At 34.2% G+C, this 26,231-nt stretch overlaps 1 protein-coding gene across 1 annotated transcript in view; it reads left to right on the top strand.

Moving 5' to 3' along the window:
• Positions 1 to 26,231, top strand: part of LOC134245112 (MAM and LDL-receptor class A domain-containing protein 2-like) — a 169,439-nt gene that overhangs the window by 79,027 nt on the left and 64,181 nt on the right. Inside the window, exons 37-57 of the mRNA XM_062727371.1 lie at positions 1,929 to 2,127; positions 2,395 to 2,553; positions 3,347 to 3,514; positions 3,784 to 4,047; positions 4,234 to 4,395; positions 4,508 to 4,861; positions 5,094 to 5,186; positions 6,172 to 6,322; positions 6,533 to 6,723; positions 11,774 to 11,884; positions 12,410 to 12,535; positions 12,811 to 13,155; positions 13,749 to 13,859; positions 14,338 to 14,448; positions 14,691 to 15,032; positions 19,558 to 19,893; positions 20,009 to 20,311; positions 20,418 to 20,582; positions 20,956 to 21,186; positions 23,771 to 23,887; positions 24,678 to 25,136. Coding sequence (XP_062583355.1) covers positions 1,929 to 2,127; positions 2,395 to 2,553; positions 3,347 to 3,514; positions 3,784 to 4,047; positions 4,234 to 4,395; positions 4,508 to 4,861; positions 5,094 to 5,186; positions 6,172 to 6,322; positions 6,533 to 6,723; positions 11,774 to 11,884; positions 12,410 to 12,535; positions 12,811 to 13,155; positions 13,749 to 13,859; positions 14,338 to 14,448; positions 14,691 to 15,032; positions 19,558 to 19,893; positions 20,009 to 20,311; positions 20,418 to 20,582; positions 20,956 to 21,186; positions 23,771 to 23,887; positions 24,678 to 25,136 — 4,498 coding nt within the window. The remainder of the gene's footprint in view (positions 1 to 1,928; positions 2,128 to 2,394; positions 2,554 to 3,346; positions 3,515 to 3,783; positions 4,048 to 4,233; positions 4,396 to 4,507; positions 4,862 to 5,093; positions 5,187 to 6,171; positions 6,323 to 6,532; positions 6,724 to 11,773; positions 11,885 to 12,409; positions 12,536 to 12,810; positions 13,156 to 13,748; positions 13,860 to 14,337; positions 14,449 to 14,690; positions 15,033 to 19,557; positions 19,894 to 20,008; positions 20,312 to 20,417; positions 20,583 to 20,955; positions 21,187 to 23,770; positions 23,888 to 24,677; positions 25,137 to 26,231) is intronic.

Below are 26,231 nucleotides of genomic sequence, written 5' to 3'. Positions count from 1 at the left end.
ATCTATACAAAATATAAATTGACTTTCGTTGAATTAATCAACTTTAGTCATCATAAAAGAGAAAGATAGCAAACGTATAACTTTTGTTACGTAGTTTGCATTAAAATAAAAATTAAATGAATGTAGAGTAAAATTGTAAAATAAAATAATCCTAGAAAAATAATTACTGAAGAGAACTACTCAGTCATAGACTGTTGAGTTCTTAAAACAACCGATCACGGACAATAGTAATTTTACTATTTAATGTCCTACACGGTTAAATCCTATCCTAACTAAATAAATGAAAAATGAAATAAATTTCTAAATAAAATAAAAGACAAAAATAAGAGTTAAAATAAAATCCTAACAAAAATCTAAAAGCTCCGTAAAACGGACCTACCAAATCAAAATAAGCAGAAGAGTGACTAGAATTTCTCAGCGTCTAACTTTTATATGACTCTAGGACAGAAAATGACGGAAAAAGACGGAAAATGCTGGAAAAAGACGGAATTATTAATTATGAAATTTCATTGGATTAATAACTAATGATCAATTATATCGAGCAATCTGATTGGTCAATAGTATAACATCACGACCTTTCACGTGAACAAGTGTTACCAAACATTCTATACAAAATGTAAAATCATTCTTTCTCGCATATAATCAATTAAAACAAAATATATTTCACAACAAATAATTTAAACAAAGCATATTAAATTCAAAACAATATTTAGTTCATCTCAAAATACATTCATTCGTAAGATAGCGCCATTTATACTCAATAAATTTATCGACTATACAACCGATAAGAGAACAATTTATCGAATAGATTAACAAGTTTCTAAACCGGAAGTACATCGTACAGAAGAGTTCCAAAACTGTCAAAATGTGCCAAAAGAAGTTTAGTCTGTTTACAGGTATCAAATTAATTAAGTAACACTAAACAAACAACAATCACATACTTTTACGCACAGTAATAGGTTGCAATATATACGTAAGTAATAATTTACAAATGGCTCACTTTATTAATCTCCTACCAAACTCTTATTGAGTTCGAATTATCTCTGTCATGTTTACATTATCAACATACTGTGACACCACAATTTACTCTTGATTGCAAATATTTATAACTACAATTACATAACTTAAGTACAACTTTGCGAACAGCACATACATATAAAATAAAACAAAACTTTGTGAGTAAACAAACTTCATCAACCCGCTCCAAATCACTATAAAGTATGAAAACATATTACAGACATTGACTCTATTTGATAGAAAAATCAACCCGCTCCAAGCTCACACAATTACAGTAAAATATTACAGTCATTGACTCAGCATGGTTAAACACTATATTGTGGATTAAATAATAAATGTCATATACCCTAACTACATTACATAAAATTAAAAGGGGGGGGGGGGGTCACATACACTACACACATACTTACTCATAGCTCATGTTGTAATTAAAAAGAATGAGGAGGACTATCTTATCTCCAACATCAATATATCTAATACCAGAGTTGTGTAGAAGTGAGTTGGAAGTCCAAACTACTATTCATTTCGATTTTAAGCTTGAAATCTCAAATCTTTAAATAACTTAATAATCTGGTCAAGTTTTAGTCGTTAATTAAACAGGATGATTAACCAATAATAATTCCTTAAGACTAAAAAATGTAATGATTAAGGCACACGACTTGAACACTGTGTTCTGTTTAAATAGCTAAATTATATATCTTCGTGGGTAAGCAAAATGTTGCCTGTTTGTGGGGAAGTAATTTCATGGGTTACTTGTAAATACGACGGCTCATGTTAACAAAATAAACGTTCATGGGGATGGAAATTAGTGGGTTAAGGTGACCCACAAAATCTACGAACATTGGTCCTCCGTGAACAATGATGATTCTACACTATGTCTCACATACATCCATCCCTTTCTAACTTTACAGGTGTATGAGACGGGTTCCCAGACAAAGACAGCAGTCTGGACTAAGTCCAGCAGTCAGTGGAGCACCTGGATCCAGGCCTGTGTGGACTTTTCAGATTACACAGACAAATCCGTCCAGATTTCCTTCATAGCTGTCAGGGGCTCAGGACCGCTAGGAGATATTGCCATAGATAACGTGGAGATGGTACAACAATGTGCAAGTATGTGTGAGGGAGTTTTTTAAAAGTATTTATAGTTGCAAAAGATTTTTTTTGCTACTTAGATTAAATGGTTAAAATATAGTCTGCGTAAATTACCATCTATTATTTCACTTTAAGTTCACTCAAATGATCTGTGTTATTTAATGAAAAGTACATAATTTAACATTTCAAAGACTTTAATCAAAAGAGAAAATATATTAAGTGTGATATTTTGGTCTTGATTCACAAATTTCAATACCATCATTAATTTTGACTATCAATGTTAAGTTTCAGATTCCCTGAGCTGTGATTTCGAGAGACCTTGTGATTACAAGCCTGTTGTTTCCTCTGTTGACTGCAATCCCTCGAGCTTGACCTGGCGAAGAACTCAGCCATTACTAGACAGTAGCTTCCCTTACACAGACCACACCTTACAGTCTAGATATGGTAAATGTTATCACAGGTTGTGAATTAGAGCTGAAGTGCAGCAGATGTACATGTTAATAATAACTGATTTTGAAGGTAATCCCACTCCCATGTTTTAAAAATCAAGCGTTGACTAATTGAAAGCTCAGAATGCTCAAACTTTGTCAGTTGATGCATCTTGGGTTTTCTGAGGTCAACTGTAAAGTAGACCTACTTTTGAAATTGAAAAATATTTCAGGTACTTATAGCTAAGAATCATCAAACACTGTCAGTTGATGCAAGCTTCATTCTCAAAATATGTTAATTAAAAAGTAAGTCACACTGACTAACCTTTGGAATTTCAAGGCATTATTTAAATATTTCATATAATAAGAGTCTTAACCAAACTTTGTCACTTAGGCATTTTGGGATCTCTGAGTATGTTTACTAAAAAGTAGGTCACTGTGACCTTCTTTTTGCTATACCTGAATATTTAAGATAATATGGGGCTTTAAATCATCACACTTTTCAGTTGATTATCCTGGGCTCTTGGGGTATTTTAACCAAGATTTAGGTCATGTTGACCAACTTTGGAATTTCAAGACTTTATCTAAATATACAGGATACTTATAGGATTCAAATAGATGTGAGAGATAGTACAATTTATCAGAAGAGAAATTCAAGGTCTTTTGGTTTTTTGTACATATTATGTGAGAATACTATCAATCTGTTAAGTGTTTCATTTATTGAGGTTTAGTAAAACAATGTTCTAATCATAAAACCATGAACTTGTGTGTTTACATCTCTGTGTACTTCTTTACCTGTAATTTTGTAGGACACTACTGGACAGTTGGACATTGGTCATCTCGAATGTCTATCCAGGAAGGTGACATGGCCATGATGGTCTCCCCTGTGTTGTCACTTAGAGAGACTGACATCATTAACTTCCATTATGCCAAAGGGGATGAGTCCAAACTTAAAGTTGGCTATATACCAGCTTCAGGTATGACTAGAAGGTTGATAGTTTAGTTTACTCTCCAGTTTGCTACATAATTACATAATTAGCTGAATATAATACTTATGTATAATATGGTGTCTCAAATACCATTGATATGTCAAAGTGCATTGACTTTTTTCCCTAATCCTTGGCTATCTAAAAGTTCAACTTGAATGAGATTTGACTGTACATGTATTATATTGGTGGTAAATATAGCAGTTATTTTTGTAATGTTTCATTATTGAAAATTTAAAAGTGTTTTTAAAATGTTTCAGATTTGTCACCAAATCCCCAATCTCCCAATGTAACGGGGCTTTCAGATTCCTACTCTGGAGTGAAAACTTTATGGTCCTACTCTGGAGTGAAAACTTTATGGTCGTCTGTGAACACCATTCCAGTATGGACTCCGGTGTGTGTAACGCCAGGACAGAACCTAAGTGACATCGTGTTGGTCTTTGTTTTTGAATGTGGTCCATTCAGATCTGGATGTTTTGCTTCTGTTGATGATGTCAGCGTGAATACAACTAATCAATGCACAGGTATAAAATCGAAAACTTGATGATAATATTTAATGTTTCAAGCTTTACATTTAATAGATCAGTATCAATAAAAATTTCAAAACTTAAAATGAAATTTATATAAATGTTACCTTGTTTTTGTGAGGCAGCATGCTTACAAGAAAAATTTCGATATATAAAGGGTTCTTGGGTTTTTTCCTCCTTTAGCTGGAATTATGGAGCGGGGTTGTTCCTTTGACGTGTCCGGTCAGTGTAGAGAAACCTTCAGCTCTGCTGGCTCCTCTAACTTGTTTGGACCAGAATTTATGTGGTATCACCGATTGATGATTGGAACGCCTTATTCTTCACCCTCCTCTGCTTGGGTTCTAGGTAAATGTATTGTCATGGTAGACTTAAGTCATTTTGTCATAATGGCTTGTGTTGAATATTTAAATGTTTATGCCATTTAGGGTATTTAATGTTTAATTTTTTTCTCCCATAGGCATGCCCAGTACAAATCTATTTGGAGGTTTTATGTATGCCAGTTCAGGACATGGAAAATTTAGAGACATAGCTACAATGAGTCTTCCGTCATTCATGGCTGCCAAGGATTCCTCAATTAGGTTTAAGGTGTACATGTATGGCCATGCTAATTTACACGTGACGGCTGATATAAGCTCTGGAGCCCAGGTGAACTTTGTTACGTACCGTAGTGCTGTATCGGGATGGGTTGATGTGTGTCTGGACCTTTACGAGGGAGAAGTGAGTGGAGTGTCCTTCACCACGTCCAGGAGCTCCGATCCGTTCAGTCTCATCGCTGTGGATGAAATCACTTACAACGATACATCATGTCCTAGTTAGTATTGACTGTAATAACAGCAATTTTCAGCAGGGCAACATATTTCAGTCATAAATATTAGAACTTTGTTATTGCATATGTTTAATTACAAGTAGTATTTACTTGAAAGTATTTAAAAGTGAAGAAAAAAATTGGATATCTTTGTCATAGTTTTTTTTCCATTTCAGTTGCATTTCGTTAATTTTAAAATTCATTTCATTTGTGCAAGACATTCTATATTTCTCAATAGAGGCATCAGTCAACTGCACATTTGATGATGGCTTTTGTGGATACATAAGAAACTCAGACTGGACTCTGCAGAAACGGTCCAATTCCTCTAATGGTAAGATACATGTAAATGTAAAATGTTACACTTAAGATAATGTATCACAAATATGTGACTGTTTTCTTTATCGAGTGTGACTTATTGCTGTTTTTGATATGTGTCATGCATTACCAGGGTTCGTACAAACCATAAATTCTTATCCAGTGTATTAAAATGCTGAAACAACAAAATGGAAAAGTGCATCCCAGAGTTAGGGTGGTTCCACAGTGGGCATCAAAGTTTTAGAAATTAAAAAAAAAATCTCTCTTTCTCTTTTTATCTGAGAAAAACAAAGCTTAAGCAGTCAAATTTATATGGAATCATCCAAGATAGTGTAAATTCAATTTTATTCAAATTGTAACTATCTTGGTGTTGTGTGGGTTCACATTAGGCATTCAAAGTTATTTACATAAAAATACAGAGAACTGATCTAAAAGTGACAAAGATATGATTAGTCATATCCAAAAGGAAGCATTATCAGGTATAATAGATTCATCATTCTAGAACTCTTGACCTTAATGTACAAGCAGCTCTTTTTGTAATTGTTCCTTAAACGTTTAAGCATTAGGGATGGGTATCGCCAAAAATTTCGTATTGCGATATATCACGATTTTTTCCCACAATATCACGATAATATCATGATATTTTTAAATGCAGTTTTTACCATGATTTTATATGAAAAGTCATCATTTTTCTAAAAAATATACGAAAAAAACAAAATTTTACTTTCTTGAAATTTTTAAGTATATAAAATCAATTATGTTTGGACGGTAAGATGCCGTTCTTTTCACTTTTAACAACATTTTTCATACTTTCTCTACTTGTAATGTGAAAGATTTAACGAATAAATGAATAGTTTCTGGACTTAATAGTAAGTACCTAAAGACCGGTATTTAGGTCTCCGTATCACAATACGTATCACGCAACAAAAAATCGCGATATACCGGTATACCGATAAAATCGCACATCCCTATTAAGCATTATAATTTATTATTTTATCTAGATGGGTTCCATGCTGAGGGCAAGAGATTGGGATCCTACGGATATTTTACCACATCACTGGTGTCCCCTCTTGTTACTGGAGTATCTGATCGCTCATGTGTCCAGCTTGAATACATGTTGGGCACTTACTTTTCAAGTAGCCTCACTGTGACGTAAGGCAACAGCTATTTATAAACGAAATGAAATGTGGATATAGGATGTGTTGGCCATTTTTACTGTTAATGAAAAAGACTTTTCAAAGAAATTAAATGGGAGACATATCACAAATACATGTAACTAATGTGTGGGTTTGATTTGAAGTTGAATGTCCATTACATACTGTAATAATTGATGACTGCTATGGTAAACATTGTATATTGTAGGTTTATGGATGCAGAAATGGGGAGAAATGAGTCGTGGTTTGCAGGGTCTTCCAACAGAGGACAGTGGAAGTGGCTGAATTTGTACTCCAATTTCAAGTCGTACTATATTGTTCTGTCTGCAAGAATTTATTACTACGACATGGTCAAGATAGATAACTTAAAAGTTACCCCTGGAGATTGTCCTCTGATAGGTATAGTAGCAGTTCTGGGTAAAGGGGGGGAGGGGGGTAAAGTTATTCAAGTCAGTACAGTAAAACTTGTCTAATCTTCATGTATCTTGTCAGATATGGTGTAAACATGAAGTTCCTTGCAGTAAGTTGTTTTTAAATGTTGTCTAATCTGGAATGTTGCCTAATCTGAACAATTTTTTTGGAACCAATGGGGTGCAGATCAGACAAGTTTTACTGGGAAATGTATGGAGATAATGAACAGTATTCAAACTCAAAAGTCCATTAAACAATACAAAATACAGTACAGGCAACGCGGATCCCGTATTAGACCGCGTCCCCTCCGCGGTGTATTAATCCTTTCCGCGTTACACCGTCGCGGGTTTTGATCGCGGTGCTACCTGAGACCGTGTTTACACCGCGGCGGGGCCAGCTACCGTTATTCTTCAGCTAAGATGTTCTTACCTGTAAAGTATTGTTGATTTTTAATCGTGTCGAAATGAGGGGGGGGGGATTACGAACACATTGATATTATAGATTTACACCATTACATGGATTTTTAAAAATTCATTTTTTAAGTTTTATCAAATTGTTTAATAAAAAACATTTTTTTTTGTACTAATAGTCACTCAAAATTAATTAATTCTCAAACACGTCTGTTAACAGTAATACATGTACAGTATGGGATGAAATAAAGTCGAATAATTTATCGAATATATTAACTTAAAGTTTATTTTCAAAATCAATAATACCACCCCAAATGATCTTCAAATTGCTAAAAGGGTATAATTAAAATTTAAAGAATGCCATGATATCGCTTCTCTTTATATGCACTGGTGTAATCCGGTGTTCACAATTAGCCCGTGCAGTTGCAGTTACATGTAGCTATGTGTTTATTTATCTGCGAGATTATATCAGTCATTTGGTTTCATTTAGAAAAGTAACGTTACTTCTGTATACATATATGTTATAAATAATAGCATGAAAAACGATGATAGATAGTGATACATAATTACAATTAAATTTTAACAAAACACGCGTAAGTGTAGGAATACCGTTGTTCCATTATTATGCGCTAACTGTAAGACTATGAACTAAATATCGACGATTTTTATTTGTTTTTATTTTATTTTATTTTTTTTGGAGGGGGGGGGGGGTTATTGTTAACAAAATAATCACAGGTCATTCTATTCAGACTATCAATAATATCATAGCTAGTATTTGAATGTATTTCTATTTTCTGCTCTTTTCGAAAATTACTAAAATCATGTCAATGAACATAAACAAATTTCAGATTTCTCCGGTTCAAATAAAACACAAACACAAATATGGGCCCTTAAAATATTTGAACACACAACACAGAAATTAACTTATTTTAATCAGCAAGTTGCCAAGCTTCAAGTTTTCAGATGTCTGTGTTACCGTTCGGTTTTCCTCAGGTAAGTTTGGTGTGGAGTGTAGCTTACTCAAAGCGGATGAGAAGCCCCGAGGGAACGACGCTGTCTAGTGTACATACTACCTATATACACAGGATGTTACCTGAGTGTATTACCTGTATGCGCTTTCCTACGACATTGTAAAACGAAGCCGTTTTTTTTTCATGTGTAGCTCATGGATTGAAATGCATGAAATAAAGAATTCAATGTTTTTGTTGAAGACAGAATCCTTTTTAAATTTTTTGTTTCAAATAAATATTTTCAATAATTCGACAATTTTAATATACTGTGTTTTTCTTAATCAAATTTTATAACAAAAATACATTTTTTCCCCAAAAAATCTGTCGTTGTAATCTGGCGACAAAAAGGGAAGTCATGTACATATGCATGATATGCTAAACGAAAGAAGAAAGTGGATCATAAACAAGTCTCTCGATAAATAACAATAAAACTTAGACAAAATCCACAAATGGTCAATAAACTGATAAATCAGCGGTAGTTTTATTCGCTAGACTAAGAAATTGATATACTGATCAAAAAGGAGGAAAAACGATCATGCACGTGCCTTAATATTGTGATATTTTTCTTCTCTCTCTCTCTCTCTCTACTAGCTGGTACAGGTATAAACTGACACGAAATAACATAGCAATGGATCATTATTTGATCTAATTAATATCAAATACTTCATTAATTTCTTTTAAAAGGTTGTTTTTTTTTTTACTTTTATTCTTTTTATACACTCCGTTTAAAAAAAGCAACAATAATTTGACACAAATTCCAAGGCTAATATCGCATCTGAAAATGATATCGATGAAATAATAATGAAACAATGAATCAAATGTGTTGCTGAATGGCTGGACAACGATGTACACATCCAGCGAGCGTTACCCAAGGTAAACTCTAAGACAGGTGTGAAACCCCCAGGGCATGTCGTTTCCTGCTCAGGCACTGCTAATCCCTATACACAGGAAATGATCGCGGCTAATACTTAATACACAAAGAAACAGAATTTGTCAAAGAAAACAAAAATATATGAATTTTTGCATTGAATATTTAATATAAACTATAATTTCGTCTGTGAAGTTTATCATTACACCTACACATCCTATCTTATCTATTGAACACGAAAATCGAGAAATATTAAAATTAAAAAGAAAGACATTGTTTTAAAAAGTAATACATGTTAATATGAAGGTGAAAAACGATATTTTTTCTTGATCTCTTGTATAAAGTTCACGTGCTCAAAGTTAACTCTCGCCATCGAATGCTTTTCGGTCATTTGACAATTTGAGAAAAATGCCTGCACATTTATATAAAAGAGGGAAATGAATTAAAGAAAAGTTTTCTTAATTTGGGAACAGAACATAAACGATGAGAAATAAAGAAGAAAAGAACTTTTTTCTTGATATCTTGGATAAAGAAAATTTAAGTTCACGTGCCCACTACACATAACTGCAAATGCTCGTCATCGGATGTTTTCCGGTAATTTGACACTTTAAGAAAAAGCCTGTACATTTTATATACAATAAATCGAACTTAATTAATAAACAATATGAAGATGTACATTTTTTAAAAGATGTACATCTTTTTTTTTCAAATGAATGCTGAAAATCGTTTATCGAAACTTAAACAGTCTGAGTTCAACATTTATTACAGTTTGCATATAATATGAAGATTTAAAAAAAAACTAATTAAAATTTCTAGTATTTAATTTTGTTTCTTGATAGATTCTTAATAACACAAAATAATTAACCATTGCAAAGACGTAACAATTTAATAAAATTTTCTATTCAATTTCAAATATTGATATGTAATTTTAGAAACAAAAATAAACTTATTTTTTCTTAGTTTAAATTCTATTCATAGCAAAATTAATTAATAAACACCCGGTTTTGTTTTTTTTTTTTTTTTTGTTTTTTTTTTTTTTTTGTTACAGGGAAAATTCGCAAATTACAATTCGGGGAGATAACTCCCGTTTGTTTACGATACTAATTGTCAGTAATTCATCGATGATTTAACCGCGGCGGGGACAGGTAAGTGATGAATTTCCCGCGGAGGGAACGCGGTTTACCTGTCTACCTGGCCAAATACCGCGTTGTGATTATACCGCGGCGGGGACGCGGGAAATACGGGATCCGCGTTGCCTGTACTGTAGTAGCAGAGCAAACACGGACCTCCAAAACATCAGAGGTGGGATCAGGTGCCATGGAGGAGTGAAAATCCCCTGCCAACCATTCATTCCCGCTGTGTGCTCCTTGTCATGATTGGGAAATAATGGAAAATCTGTCATCAATTCAGTGTGTAAAGAATGGATGATTTAATAATGTTTAAATCTGTATATAATGCATAATCTGCCCAACTAGATTTTCTTTCCTTGTTAAAATTTTTAATGTTTGATAGAAGAAAATTTATATTTGCAACATGGTTAGTCAAAATGAGGAATTTACCTTTATTACTTTTTGTTATGAAGTGAATAAGCATGGTATCTGTTGCTTAGAATTTTGGTTTCTTTGAAAAAACCTCCAAAATGTGATTATGTGTTATCCTATCAACAGATGTAGTTTTCATCTGAAATTTTAAAAAATTGAGTTACAAATTCTTGAAAATGTTTGAAATTTCTTTTTGAACAAAATTAGCCTCCATGCATAAAAATATCTAATACAGCCTACTCCGGATATATTGAAATTCAGGGGACCATGCAAATTATTTCAATATATCCGTAATTCAATATAAGCGAAATCGTGAAGCCGCCATGTTTACAAGTTCAATCCCGATCTAAAATAAAGAAGAACAAACCCGAACAAATTAATTTTGTCATCGTTTATCTGTAACAGTGAACAGATTACATAGAATATGAGTCCTTGAAAGTTTAGATTTTCTTTTGTTTCTGTTTCATTTAAAAGACAATCTTCAACCTCATCATTATTCCCCGATCGCATTTATTTACGTTTTGGAGAAAATTCACTGGATTTAAACGGTTGAGTACTGCTAAACGCTGCTTGTATTTCATCGAAAGTGTACTCAGGTTAATCCCTTATTTTTTTCGAATTTAGGCATATCAATAGCCATTAACAGAACGTATTTCATTTCAAAGTTATGTTTTTTTCTAGATCTGTGGGGGTCACTATTACTTTTAGCTGTTTAGCCTCAACATGTCCGTATTATACACGTGGACGCAAAGAATATAACAGTGAAGAATTTTGTTTCGTAAGAGCATGCAGTATAAAAACACATAAGTTGAAAATTTAATTATTCACACCTTTGTATATCAACTGGTCAATCAGGCATAATTACTGTCACCAACCGTAACGCCAGGGAGTACTTCAATATAACCGTTATGAAAACAACTCATTATCACCTATGGGGACCGATCAGTGGCTTCAATATAAGTGAAATTTCAATATATCCGATTTCAATATAACCGTTATTTTAATGCAAAGAATATGAGAGGCAAAAACTGGGGATTTATTTCTATTTCAAAATAAGCGAGTTCAAAATAAGTGGAGTAAGCTGTAATTATCATTATGGTATATAGTAATGAAGCAATTACCAAAAATTATCAAATACATATTTTCATCCCGTCATACTGAAGTTGTACTATTTATACTCCGATCACTGTCAGGTACATTGTTTTACAGAGTGTTTAAGCGATCAGTTGCTCTGTGCCAGTGGAGACCAGTGTTACTTAGCTACTGGGAAATGTGATGGTTTTCCTGATTGCTCAGATCAAAGTGATGAAATGGAATGTGGTAAGAGAACAGCTTTTGTGAAATGTAGAGGAAGAAATGTACATTTATGTATATGTTTTATAGCTGAACATGATTCTTTAAAAAATGTGTCTGCCTTAATTCTCTTAACTTGCCACTATACCAAGAATCCAAATACAAGTCATTCAAATGGTCAGTGTTCAGTGATCATTTTCTGTAACATAACATAATAATAAGCTCAGAAAATCATACTAGGCATGAGGGTTGATATGTCATGAATCGAAATAAAGGTTGTAAAGACAATGTCAGAGAGTTCAGAAATGTAAAATTTTGAATAAATTTTATATTAGAATAGCATCATAAAGTCACCCTAAGGAAAAAGAGAACATGTGACCTAAAGTTCTGGTATGATAGTTTGGTGGTCAAAGATATTACTCAAGTGTTAATTGTTCTTTGGACCTTTTAACTTGTTATTTGTAGAACTGTTTATGGTCAAATTTCATACTTACTGCATAAATTGCTTGTGAAATAAAGATGTTATTTTTGAATTTTTCAAATTATCAACAGGAGGTGCCAGTGTTGACTGTGACTTTAACAAATTCTACCTTTGTGGATACCATGGTCAGAACATCAGACAGGATTTTACAGAAGATCGAACAAGAGCACTGAATTCAGCAACCAATAGGTCTGGAGGTTAGTAAAATTACTGACAATCCACAGTTAGTAGTATCATTAGACAAACATCTCTATGTAGTGAATTCATATACAAATGTCTTCAAATAGTGTAGATTCAAGTTGAATTTGTGGCTTATGAGTTGAAAGTAGCCATGTAAATAAAAAATCTCCCAAGAATACTCCACCAAGCTGCTAGATAAAAATGTTTAAAAGGAGACTTCCCTGTACTACAATGTCAAATTTTTATCAAAATCATCAATGAATTTAAGAAGGTATATTTTTATAATTTTCAGCGGCTGTCTCTATTGTTTACAACTCGTTTTCGATTGGATTGTTGAAGGCACCAGTTATCAATGTATCAGCAGACTCCTGTCTGACATTCTACACAAAAGCTTCTTACTACAGATACCATGTGTCTCTTCTGAGAGTTATCAGGAACGACTCAAATTCTCTGTCCTCATTGGCTGAATTTGACACGTCTGTCAGAAATAAATGGCTCAGGAGAAATGTTAACATCACCAGCGGAGAGATGTCCCTTATATTTGAGTTCTCTCCCCTCCACATCCCCCAGACAAGTGACTCGGATGGAATGTACATTGATGACGTTCAACTCACAGAAGGATATTGTAGAAAACAAGGTACACTTTGATCACTGATTATAGGTTTTTTTTATATTTTGTAAATCCTTGACTGTCTATTAAAATCAGCCTTTGAGAATATTATTATGTCAAAATTACATCTACTGTTGCTATCAATATGAAAACCATTCTGTAGAATTGTTTGCTCTTCTTTATTAAAGGAATGCATTTAATAGCTATCCAATTTATAGGATATAAACTGGGTTGGGGTATTTTCCCCTTTATCAATTGTGAGCTTTAACGACACCATGTAGGTGAAGAGAAAAATTGGTCTGCACATTAATTAGAAGAAAGCTCTTGACCCACAATCCTTTGTGACTTGCATCTCACCACATATTATGTTCCTGCATTTACAGCAACAATTGCAAAAAAAAGATAAGTAAACTCACCCTAATTTGAAGGATATTGCAGATGAATAGTTCTGTTCAGACCTCAGTTTAGTACATTGTAATGCAACTGACAAATGACGTCATGTGACATCAGAGTTTAGACCAAATGTCACGTGCGATTTGAAGAGACAGATCTTAGTATGGATAGGTATCTGTTCTTACCGTAACGGTCACACTGTTTTAAATAAATTATCTTTATTTTAGTGTGTGAATCCACAGAGATCTACTGCAGTGTAGAGGATGTGTGTTTACCCTCCCTTGTCAGATGTAATGAACAGAATGACTGCTTAAATGGGGAGGATGAACAGGACTGTGGTATGCTATTTTATTATGAGTATAAACAAAGATGGTTTACAATTTTTGGTGATTTGTATGAAATTGCTTACAATGATATTTTTCTTATTTTTTCAAATTAATTTTTCCAAAGTGTATTCGTTACAGTTATGATTTTTTCAATTTCCAAGCAAATACTGTAAACCAACTTTTATTCGTGACGACTTTATTTCGCGAATAACCAGGGATAAACTAGTTCGCGATGATTAATTTTTGCGATCAAGCCTCTTTTGATGTTATTAACAGACACATACACTTTAAGGACCGGTTCGTGGCAAGAAATATTCACGATGATGAGGTTCTCGCAAACTTCACGAAAATTTCTTGCACTGGAATAAAAGTTGGTTTACAGTAATAAATTTCTCAATCCCAATTAATGCACTGAATTTTGTATAGTTATTTAGGTTTAGTTTTGATGTACTTAAGGGTTGCAGTTGATGTGTTTATTTTTGAATTTCAGTATTTAACATTACATGTGACTTTAATGATGAAGATTTGTGTGGATACTATGGGAACTGGACCAGAACCAATACACTAGAAGGCCTTAACTCCACCAATGATACTGAACAAGGTAATTAAAATCTGCAAATCCATTTTACTATAAATTATGCTTGTTAACCCGGCCACCCCCCCCCCCCCCCCCCCATCACCATTTGCCCCTCCCCCTTTTCCAAAACACAGCTAACCAGTGCCTTCTTCTCAGTCCAATCCAAATTCTTTATTTTTTGTTGCGCATTATATCTCATATGACAATACCATTACCATAGAGTGATATTAAATTAAATGTTCTTTGGATATCTTTTAATTTTGTAGGACAATTCCTTGTTGCTGGAAGTGATCAATATGTATACAACTCTACCTTGAGTTCACCGAGACGTTTGTTCTACGGAGTATGGTGTTTGTCGTTGGACGTAGCTAAAGTCCATCTCCACCCTTACTCCGCCTCATTCCTGCTAATCAGCGCAAGCTTATATAGCTCCTCAGATATTCTGGAAATCGACGACTTCAATTTATTGAACAGTTCTTGGAAGCGTTATGAAGTGACGGTGTACAATTATTATTCTAAAGAAGCTTACTTGAACTTTTCTGCAACAACCTTCCAAGCTTATATTGCTATAGATAATGTGAAACTTAAAACTGGAATGTGTTCCTCTGGTATATATTCTACCATACATTCACACATTTCATAATTTAGATACATTAGAACATTTGCTTAATTTAAACATGATTTTTGGATGAAGATTGTGAAAGTTATATATTGTTAAATATTTCCATAAAAACCTTTTTCATTTAAACAAAAAAAAAAATTGTCCTTTATGTTTAGTTTCCTCCTTCATAACATAAGCTGTAGAAGATTTCAATTATTTAACACTTTTCATAACAAAAGCATATTAATTATGTTCCCCAAACGGAGTTTGGGAACATATTGTTTTTACTCGGTTTCTTATTATTATTATTATTAAGGTCTTCCGACTTCCTTCGGAAGACCTTATTGTTTTCCTTCTGTTTTTTATTATTATTATTATTCCACTTTTCATAGTACAGGTCATATCTCAGCTGTGCGTGGACGAATTTGAACGATTTTTTCAGGGATGATGCATCTTGTCAATATCTCCAGGAGTGTCCCTCACTTTTTTGAAATTTTCCCCCGTTCCCGATTTTTGGGGAAAATTGTATTTTTTAAATGGAATTTTGTCTCAAAAAATTCTCGAGAACGGCAAAAGATTTGGACCTGAAACTTGCTGAGGTGATAGAAAATCGATTGTAGATGTGTTGATCGACCTTCATTTTTCGTCGTTTTGACTTCCGGCCGCAAACGGAAGTGAATTGAAAAATTCCAATTTTTCAACTTTTTTGTTTTTCAATATTATTCTTTCAGATTTACAGGGTTGATAGAGTATATTTTAAGAAATCTAAATCTGTTTTTGATATTTTCATGCGTGCATTAGTTGCAAAGATATGGCCGATCCAAACTTTGACCAACTGTTGGGGGTTCGAATCCCGCTGGGGGCGTTGCAATTTTTTTTCTTTGTTTCTGTCTATTTTCAGTTGCATATGACTTTTCTCACTTTTTAAAAATGTATCGACGTTTTTGCCGATTTTTAAAAGCTATATTTTGAGATATTTTGTGGAATAACTGTAATACTGATGATTTATATCGAGTGACTGATCTAAATAAACGTAAACGTAAAAAGTACATTCTGAAACCTTTTTCATGGGTTGACAGAGCAGAGAACTCTGAAAAAAAGTCGGTCGGAAGACCTGCTTGTTGCCCTAGCAACAAGAACGCATCTAGTTATTATTAAGGTCTTCCGACTTCCTTCGGAAGACCTTATTGTTTTCCGTCGGTTTCCTATTATTAAGGTCTTCCGACTTCCTTCGGAAGACCTTATTGTTTTCCGTCGGTTTCCTATTATTATTATTATTATTATTATTATTATTATTCTTTTTTCATAGTTATGGCGATATCTCAGCTTTGACTGTACGGATTTCAAAGATTTTTACAGGAAAGATGCATCACCTTAATATCTCCAGACGTGTTTTTCATTTTTAGGTCACCTGAGTCACTCAGGTGACCTATTGCTATCTGTTTTTGTCCGTCGTCGTCCGTCGTACGTCGTTCGTCGTTCGTCGTCAATCGGTCGTAAACTTTTGAACATTTTCAGCTTCTTCTCTGCAACCACTGAACCAATTTCAACCAAATTTAGCACAAAGCATCTATGGGTGAAGGGGAACAAAAATTGTGAATTTCAGGATCCCTGCCCCCCTGGGGCCTGGGGGGTGGGGCCAAAACCACTAAAAATAATGCAATCTTCAAAAATCTTCTTCTTTACTCCTGGACATCAAGCAGTCAAACTGTTTGCATGATTGTAATCAGCATTGAGTCCTTTACCAAAATTGTGAAATTCATGGCCCTGGGGTCAGGGGTTCTTGTACTAGGGCGGGGCTAAATAAGTATATAGTGAAAATGCATTATTTCTTTGAAAATCTTCTTCTCTGCTCCTGGGTATTAAATAAACTAACTAAGTACATAGTTATGATGAGCAAGAGTGCCTCTACCAAAATTGTGAATTTTATGGCCCCAGGGTCAGGGGTTCTGGTTTTAGGGCAGGGCTCTATTGATTATATAGTGAAAATACATGAATTCTTTGAAAATCTTCTTCTCTGCTCCTAGGTTTTATATAAACTAACTAAGTACATAGTTATGATGAGAAAGAGTGCCACTACCAAAATTGTGAATTTTATGGCCCCAGGGTCAGGGGTTCTGGTGTCAGGGTGGGGCTCTATTGATTATATAGAGGAAATACATGAATTCTTTGAAAATCTTCTTCTTTACTCCTGGGTATTAAATAAACTAACTAAGTACATAGTTATGATGAACAAGAGTGCCTCTGCCAAAATTGTGAATTTTATTGCTCCAGGGTCAGGGATTCTGGTGTTAGGGCAGGGCTGTATTGATTCTGATTATACATGTATAGTGAAAAAACATTAAATCTTTGAATATTTTCTTCTTTGCGCCTAGGTTTTAAGCAGATGAATTACCTATATAGTTATGAGCAATCCCTAATCTTCAAGAATTGTAAATTTCAAGGCCCCAGGGTCAGTTGTACCATAGTGGGTGGGGGGGGGGGGGGGCTGTACTCGTACTTATGTACTGAAAATGAATGAATTGTTTGAAATGTGCTCCTTGGTATTAATCAAATATTTTTGAAAAGCAAGTATGCCTTTCCAAAAATAGTGCAATGTGTGGATCTAGGCCTAAGAGTCAAGGGTTCATGTGTGGTAGCGGCACTACTGATTATTGCTGAATATTACTGATTAGTTGAAATGCATTTTTTGTTCCCCTTCCATGCCTATGGGTATAAAGTATCCAAACTAAGGAACTGCTAAGTGTATAGTTATGATGACCAGATTGTAAATGCTATAGCATCTGGCTTAAAACATGGATCAAATTCAGTCACTGGGAAGTTGTTGAATAATGCTCAGGTGACCTATAAGGCCCAGGGGCCTCTTGTTTCAAAATTTGCTTCCATTCGTGATTTTTGGGGAAATTTGTATTTTTTAAATGGATTTTTGTACCCTTCTTTTCTCAAAAACGGCTAAAGATATGACATTGAAACTCATGGACATGAAAGAGCATCACATGTAGATGTGCCGAACGTCCTTCATTTTTTGTCGTTCCTACTTCAGGTCGCAAACGGAAGTGATTTCAAAAAGTCCAATTTTTCAACTTTTTTGTTTTTCAATATTTTTCTTTCGGATTTACAGGGTTTATAGAGCGTCTTCAAAGATATCTATATATATTTTCATTTTCTTTATGCGTGCATTTATTGCAAAGATATGATCAAACCAAACTTTGCCTTGCTGTCGGGGGTTCGAATCCCGCTCGGGGCGTTCCCCAAATTTTTTCTTTGTTTTTTCTTTTTTCAGTTGCAAATTACTTTTCACTCTTTTATAACATGTGTGGAAGATTTTGCCGATTTTTAAAAGCTGTATTTGGAGATATTTTATGAAATACCTGGAACAATCACGATCTGTGTTGAGAAAATACTGTAAATGAACGTAAACGAAAAAAATACATTATGAAATCTTTTTCAAGGGATGACGCAGATTAGATTGCAAAAGAGAATTCGGTCGGAAGACCTGCTTGTTGCACCAGCAACAAGAACGCATCTAGTTATTATTCTTTTTTTTCTTCTTTGTTCTCCAGTACTTTTTTTGTCCGCGAGTGTTCTCAGAAACTGTTCACCCAACTAAGTTAAAACCTTTTTAGGGTTAATAGGTGTCAAGTGTAGGTGTGCACAACGAAGGTCATTTTGCGCGCATACGCATGCACGTGCGTGCGCGTGAAATGAGTGAAATGACTGATATACTTATTATAGCCATAACTTTTACATTTTTTATTGAAATGCTTTGAAACTCATTCTATAAGGATATATTAATAGTCTAGATAATATGACATGGTCAAATTAGCACGAACTCACGTGCATGCACGTGCGCTTCCCTCTGATTGGCTGAAACAAAGATTTCAATATCTCTTTTGTTTTTTGACGAAATAGTTTGAAATTTTAAACATAGTCATGCATTAGGATATACTACAATATAATATATAGCAGGTATCATGAAAACACGCGCATGCACGTGCGCTGCAATCTGATTGGCTTAAACTTTAAATGGGTATAACTCCTTTGATTTTCAACCAAACAGGATGGGATTTAGAACATAGATAGACATAGTGGATTCCTACAAAAAGGTAAGGTCATCATGCACATGCATGCACGTGCATGCACATGAGATGGATAAATTCAAAAATACACGATGAAGCGTATTTTTTAATACTTTTGGATTAAATGCTTTATTATTTTATTATATTAATGTATATAGATAGTGTAGACAAGAGAATATGGTCATTACGCACATGCATTTACATGTGCACGCGTGCAAATGCTAAAATTTGAATATACTCGGTATACTTCAGGGAAACGTTGTTAAAGTGTAAAATGCATAGAGTTTGTCGTTTTTAATGAAGCTTAAAGGGAGTATGGCACCAAAAGGGAGTTGGGGAGCGTTTGGGGAACATCTGTAACGGTTCCCGTTACAATTAGCCCTAGTTATTTTAAAAACTGCCAGTATTCTTTGTTTATTTTGATGCGGTTTGATATCATGGTTTTTGTTTTAGACCAAACAACAACAAGTTACCCTTTTACAGCTTCACCTCAGACCACAACGCCATGGTACTGGACACCGTCGCCCACGACGACCCACAGTCCCCCCACAACAGATTCCTCAGGGTGCTACATGATGAGATACATCTTGTACTACACAGAAACAAGATTACCTCCCACTTATTCTCTTACTCAAACTATAGATGGGTGTGAGGGACATTGTTTGAATACACCTGGTTGTTATATTGTGACATTTTACTGGTCTAATAGTACTTGTATGGTGTACAACTACATCCCTTCTCTAAGGACATCTTCATTGAACATAACAATGGGCCTGAAAAACTGTTCAAGTAAGTATGGCCTTAAAAGTTTCTGTTCATTTAAATAATAAATTTTGTTTCATTTTTTTAAAAAAAAATTTGTTGATGTACATGTAATATGAAGTAATGAATTTCTTGTTTGCAGTGAGTGAAATGTCATCTACAACATCTGGATATTGGACATCAACAATGCAGCCTCCTCATTTAAATATGAGCTGTCCTACAAAAAAGTTTTACAATTCTGAAATAGCAGCTACCCCCAACAATACATATGAAAATTCTTCTGAAGATGAGTGTGAGAAATTCTGTAAGAGTAAGAACTGGCTCTGTGTTTTTGCAGTGCACTTCTCCCATAATGCTACCTGTATGCTGTACTATTACTTGCCAGAATTTGAAGCCTTAGTGCCCTCTTCATCAAATACCACCATTATATACTTCAGTTGCTCGTGTAAGTATATTTTATTATTTTTAATGTACCTGATCAGCATAAAAATGTCACTGCTTCTTTGAATGTTCACCGACTCTTTACTTGAAAATCATTTAAAATCTTGCAGTCAATGAGACAACAAAGCAACAAACGACTACATACCCATGGTGGACACAGAGCCCATCACCTAATCAAACAACTACCAACCAGTGGTGGACACAAAGCCCAGCACCTAATCAAACAATGAACCATCAAACAACTCAAAATCTATGGCAGTCTACAACAAGTCGAAGTTAATACTCTTGCAGTTTAAATATTAAATTTTACTTTGAGTTAAGAGAGGTTAATAAAAAACTAGGTTGAAATGGTCACTGATCATCCATGTTTTAAAAATACAGTGTATTTAATTAATGGGAGATTGCAGAATCTTTTTGAATTTGGTAACAAAAGAATTTTGATACAACATTGCATTATCAGTTTGTGAACAGTAGAAAACAGTACAAACCACTGCAAACTTAACCAAAATTTTGAAACTATATAACATGTATAATATAGTTAGGGATTTTAATTTTGAATTCAATACAAGAGAGGATCGGGTTTATATAATAGAAGTGTAGTGAGCTGCACATACACGTACACAAATAATGAAGATCAATTTATTTTAGATTTATGTCTTCAACTACAAGTTCCAGAGTGCCAGGAAGTTGGCCATTCTTCCGTCACATTTCCCAATGTTTTTGGGCACACTTCTGTTGAGCAGGCATTGATTTACTTTGATTTTTACAAGAATATCAGTTGTTCACCCAGCTCCATGTATTATATGTGCAATATACTTTTTCCTAAGTGTGATCCAGCTACAGGACTTGTCATCTTTCCATGCCAAGGACATTGCAATGGTGAGCATTGGAGTGTCATAAAGTTCAAATTCAAAATATTTGTATGCCTCGCCCTCAATATGGCCGGGGCATATAGAGATTGTCATGTCCGTTTTTCATCCTTCCATCTGTCCTTCCTTCGTATTTTGTGGTTAGCTCATTTCAAAGCTTTAGTTTCAAAGAAACCATACAAGATACTGTAAACCAACTTTTATTCGCAACGACATTATTTCGCGATTTACCAGAGAGAAACTAGTTGGCGATGATTAATTTTCACGATCAAGCCTTTTTGTATCTGTTGTTAATAGACATGTACACTTTTACAACCGGTTCGCAGCCAGATATTGTTATGCGCCCAGATCGATAGATCCGAGGCGTATATTGTTTTTGTCCTGCCTGTTTGTCTGTTTATCTGTTTGTCTGTCTGTCTGTTGTCAACTTTAACCTTCGCCACAACTTCTGAACCATGAGAGATGGAGACTTCATATTTGGTATGCAGACTCCACTAATTAAGTTCTCTCAAATCAGTGACCTTGTACCTTGACTGTGACCTATATGCTAAAAATAGCTTTTTCAAATTATCACCATAACTTTTGTACCATGAAAGATTGATACTTCATATTTGGTATGTTTACTTCACTAACTAAGCTCTTTCAAATGATATCAAGGTCAATGACCTCTACCGTGACCTTTATTCTAAAAATAGTTGTTTCGAACTTCCTCCATAATTTTTGAACCATAGGAGATAGAGACGCCATATCTGGTATGCTTACGCCAATAATTAAGTTCTTTCAAATGACACCAAGGTCAATGACCTTGTGACCTTAATTGTGACATATGCTAAAAATAGTTTTTTTTATCTTTGTTGCCGCCGGGTGCAGTGTTTCACAAACACATCTTGTTATTATTGTTATTAAATTTCATATGCTGATACATTCTGATGATAGTTATTCAATTGTATCAACATTTTCTGATCTTCAGTTTCCTTTGACTTTGATCTTACTTTCCAAAAATGTCTTGTTTAGTTCAATTTCAATGAAACTGTTTTCTGTTTTGTTTGATGTTGAATTGTCAATTACACATTAGTAGTAATCTTTTGAGATCATTTATTTTGGAGTTTTTTGGCTATCCTTAGTAAAATACTTTTGTATGACCCAAACTGTTCTCTTTATTACTCATTACTATTGTATTTTGATATAAGGATCTACACTCTACTTCTGTATACAGGTGTAGCGGGCTAGCGCTCTATGCCCGCTGCCCTGGGTATGGCTACTCCCAAATAAGTATGACGGTAAATTAGAGGGGAGGGAATGGCCGGCCTCCACCCCTTTTAGACACCAAGGCAGTCATTAAAAAAATATAAAATGTACTCCAGCAAAATAAAAATAAATAAGAGAAAGAGTTAAATAACTTGAGATGATGGTTTATTCAGAGATAGAACTAATTAATCAAAACAACAAAAATTAATCAATAATCGAAAATCACTATAAAATAATTGTCTGCAGTCGTCTGTTAAAAAAATACTCTAATCAAAAATAATTAACTTTCCCCAATTAATTAATTAAATACCAAAAATATGCAGATCAAGTACTAAAATTTTATCAGATAATTCCTATTCAGTGAATAATTAATTTGTCTAAGTCTAAAAAATCTAGAGAAAATAGACCTACATCTTTCTAAGAAAGAGAAAAAGGCTGGAGTCCCCGTTGAACAACGGAACTCTCCTTATATACTAACAGGGAACGGATTCCGTTCCAAACTAACGTAATCTGATGAAAACTAACGGAATACCCGTTCAAAGAAAACGGGAAAACTTAACGGAAAATAGTTCCACATCATAAAAACTATTATTTCTGAACACAATATTAAAAGACAATATAAGTTTAATTCATTCACAATAATAAAAGTGAATTATTTACCTTGGAAACGTAATAACTAAATATTCAGCGTGTCAAGACAGCGAAGTAATATAGCCCGGCGGATCCAATAAAATACGCCGGAAGTATACCACAATGCATAGCGAAGACGAAAAAATGTAAACAATACAACTGGTAAGAAAACTTCAGTTTGCAGCCAAATAAACACATTTACAAAATTAAATTAAAAATTAAATTACATGTAACTTATATAATGCTTGTTCAATATAACAGAAAAAGAACCCTATAAGTGATTTACAGTACATAACATCATGTATCAATATGCATGTCAACGTAAAATAGGCCAACACGTGTTTACATCTTAATATCAACCGGAATACTTATTTAAATACAATATCATACGGAAATATGAATAGTTCTGATAATATTTATAAAAGGTACAACCATTATATTCATTTCTTAGTAAATTATATTAATATTTTACTTTAAAAAATGCTCAATACACTCGTAGCTACAATTAGGGGTCGTATCAAAAATCAAAACATTACACTGGGTTATTTTAAGCCAATCGAAATTCCAATTAATTCCATTCTATTTTACATTTGCTAAGACGATTAAAAGAGAGAGATAAAACTGTTAAATTTATCCTTTTGATTTGTCCACAAAAGATGAGATTGAAAGGGGGTGAAAAATGGGGGTAAAAAATTTTATGCCTTTTTTCCACGCAGATACACATGATTCCTGCCCTTCCTTGATTTTTGCCCATATTGGTTACTGTGTCCTGCTACCAACTGACAATTGTGAACCAAGTTACCAGCAACCAGTCTTCTCAACTCGACAGCCAGGTAGTTTGTTTTATTAATTTATGATAAACCATCATCTTTTCATCGGCTGGCAATGTGTAGGAAACCTGTCCCCCGGATCATACTTGTAGAGAACATTTTCTCTCTATCAAGCCAGTACACACTGTAGATGATAAGCTTGCCTTATTAAATGTTACAGCACCAACCACACAGAAAGCAGTCTCAGAGCATTCCCAGGAAAAGAAGTGAAGATACTGTAGAAGCATAAATTTTTGTGGGAATCAAATTTTGTTGATTTGTCATCTAAGAAGGTTTTGTGGGCATTAAATTTTGTTGTTTCAAAAGGAACGCTACACAATATATAATCATATAAAAAAAAATCCTTATTGATTTAGTTTTGCTGATATTTCTTAACAACAAAATATAGGAAATTTAATCAGCCAACAAATTTTTGCTTTTAAAGTAGTAAAATGTAAACATTTACAATTTCATGAACATGCTGTCACAGATGTTTGATGTGATGTTATGAGGAATGTCATTGTCACTGATTTCTAAAAAATTCTAAATAGCTTCTACATTATGTAGAATGTTAAATTTTTATTTTCTGTATTTTTAAAGTGGAAGGAACAAAGGTGGAGTTTCAGAACTTTTTTTCTTTAATTTGCTGGTTTGTTTTTGTTAAACAAATTGTGTAAAAGTTCACAACTCTTCCCCCTTTTATGTTAGAGTAAAATTAATGTATAAAATTTAAAATTTGTTGATAAGATTCTGCAATGATCCCTGCTCCTGAACTTTTCGGATTCTTAATGTGAGAATGGTTTACAATCTACAGGCAATGAGACCAATCATCAAACAACTTCATACCCATGGACACCACAACCCAGCACCTCCACGACTGTAAACCCCTATACACCTCCTCCCCCTCAACCCACGACTGGATACCCATGGTGGACAACAACACCTTCTCCCCCTCAACCCACGACTGGATACCCATGGTGGACAGCAGCACCTTCTCCCCCTCAAGCCAGCACCTCAACGACTGGATACCCATGGTGGACAACACCTACTCCCCCTCAACCCACGACTGGATACCCATGGTGGACAACACCTACTCCCCCTCAACCCACGACTGGATACCCATGGTGGACAACACCTACTCCCCCTCAACCCACGACTGGATACCCATGGTGGACAACAACACCTCAGAACCCTTGGATAACATCAACTCCTAACCCTTGGTGGACATCAAGTACAAACTGGTATCCATCTACTACCCGAAGTAATTTCACAGGTAATTTTGGTTGACACATCCTTGCAAAGTAAAGTAGATATGTTGTTGAGTATTAATGACAATTTATTTTAACTATAATCCAGAATACCGTATAAGCAGAATTTTTAATGAGGATTTAATTTTGGTATAATTAGCGAGGGTGCCCAGATGGCTAAAATTGAACATCGCTAAAAATTAATTGCGCTTTATTTGTAATAGCTTCTTTAGTGAGCTTTTCAAAATCGCTAGAATTACATCTTGCTAAAAATAAAATATCTATTTTTAAGGATAAATTGCTAAATTTGCATCTGGCTAAAATATCCACTTATACGATATTCAGAGTAGAAATGTGAGGAAGGACAACCAACTCATCAGTATTGTCAGTTCCTGCTCAGAGATTAGTGTAGTTTAAAAAATTGAAAATGCTTGCTGAAACATAAACATACAAAAAATGTAAAAACACTAAAGCTGTTTTATTAATCTTTAAGGGGTCCTTACCAAAAATGAATTTTTTTAGAGATACAAGATAAGTCCAGAATTCCCCAAGGATAAAGGCCAGAGTGGACTTTTCTTGAGAAACTGTGATACTTGTGTGAATCTCAAGGCCCCTGGACCTCTTATCTAGTTTTTAGCTCTACTGGTCAGAGACCAGAAGAGCTTATGCGATAGTAATGCGTAGCTCTCCGTCTGGTCAGAGACCAAAATGCTAGCTTATTTTGCGATTTCAATATAACTTGGCACACAAGCGTACACTAAGATCATAATTCGTTTATCAGTTTTTGTCGATGAATCCGTTGTAAACAATTTTTTGTGAAAATCAAAATGCTACTCCTCCTACAGTTTTGGTCTGATTTCAATATAACTTGGCACACAAGTAGACTACACTAAGATACATAATTCTGTTTATCAGTTTTTGATTTCGATGAATGGTGTTGCCGTTGTTACTAAAAATAGAAGTTTTTGTGAAAATCATTCAAAATGCTACTCCTCCTACAGTTTTGGTCTGATTTCAATATAACTTGGCACACAAGTAGACTACACTAAGATACATAATTCTGTATATCAGTTTTTGATTTCGATGAACGGTGTTGCCGTTGTTACTAAAAATAGAATTTT

Source organism: Saccostrea cucullata, unplaced genomic scaffold, assembly GCF_032062105.1.
Source record: "Saccostrea cucullata isolate Sc308-1 unplaced genomic scaffold, CSIRO_AGI_Scuc_v1 ctg53, whole genome shotgun sequence".
Classification (NCBI taxonomy): domain Eukaryota; kingdom Metazoa; phylum Mollusca; class Bivalvia; order Ostreida; family Ostreidae; genus Saccostrea; species Saccostrea cuccullata.
This window is presented reverse-complemented; position numbering and strand designations above follow the sequence as displayed.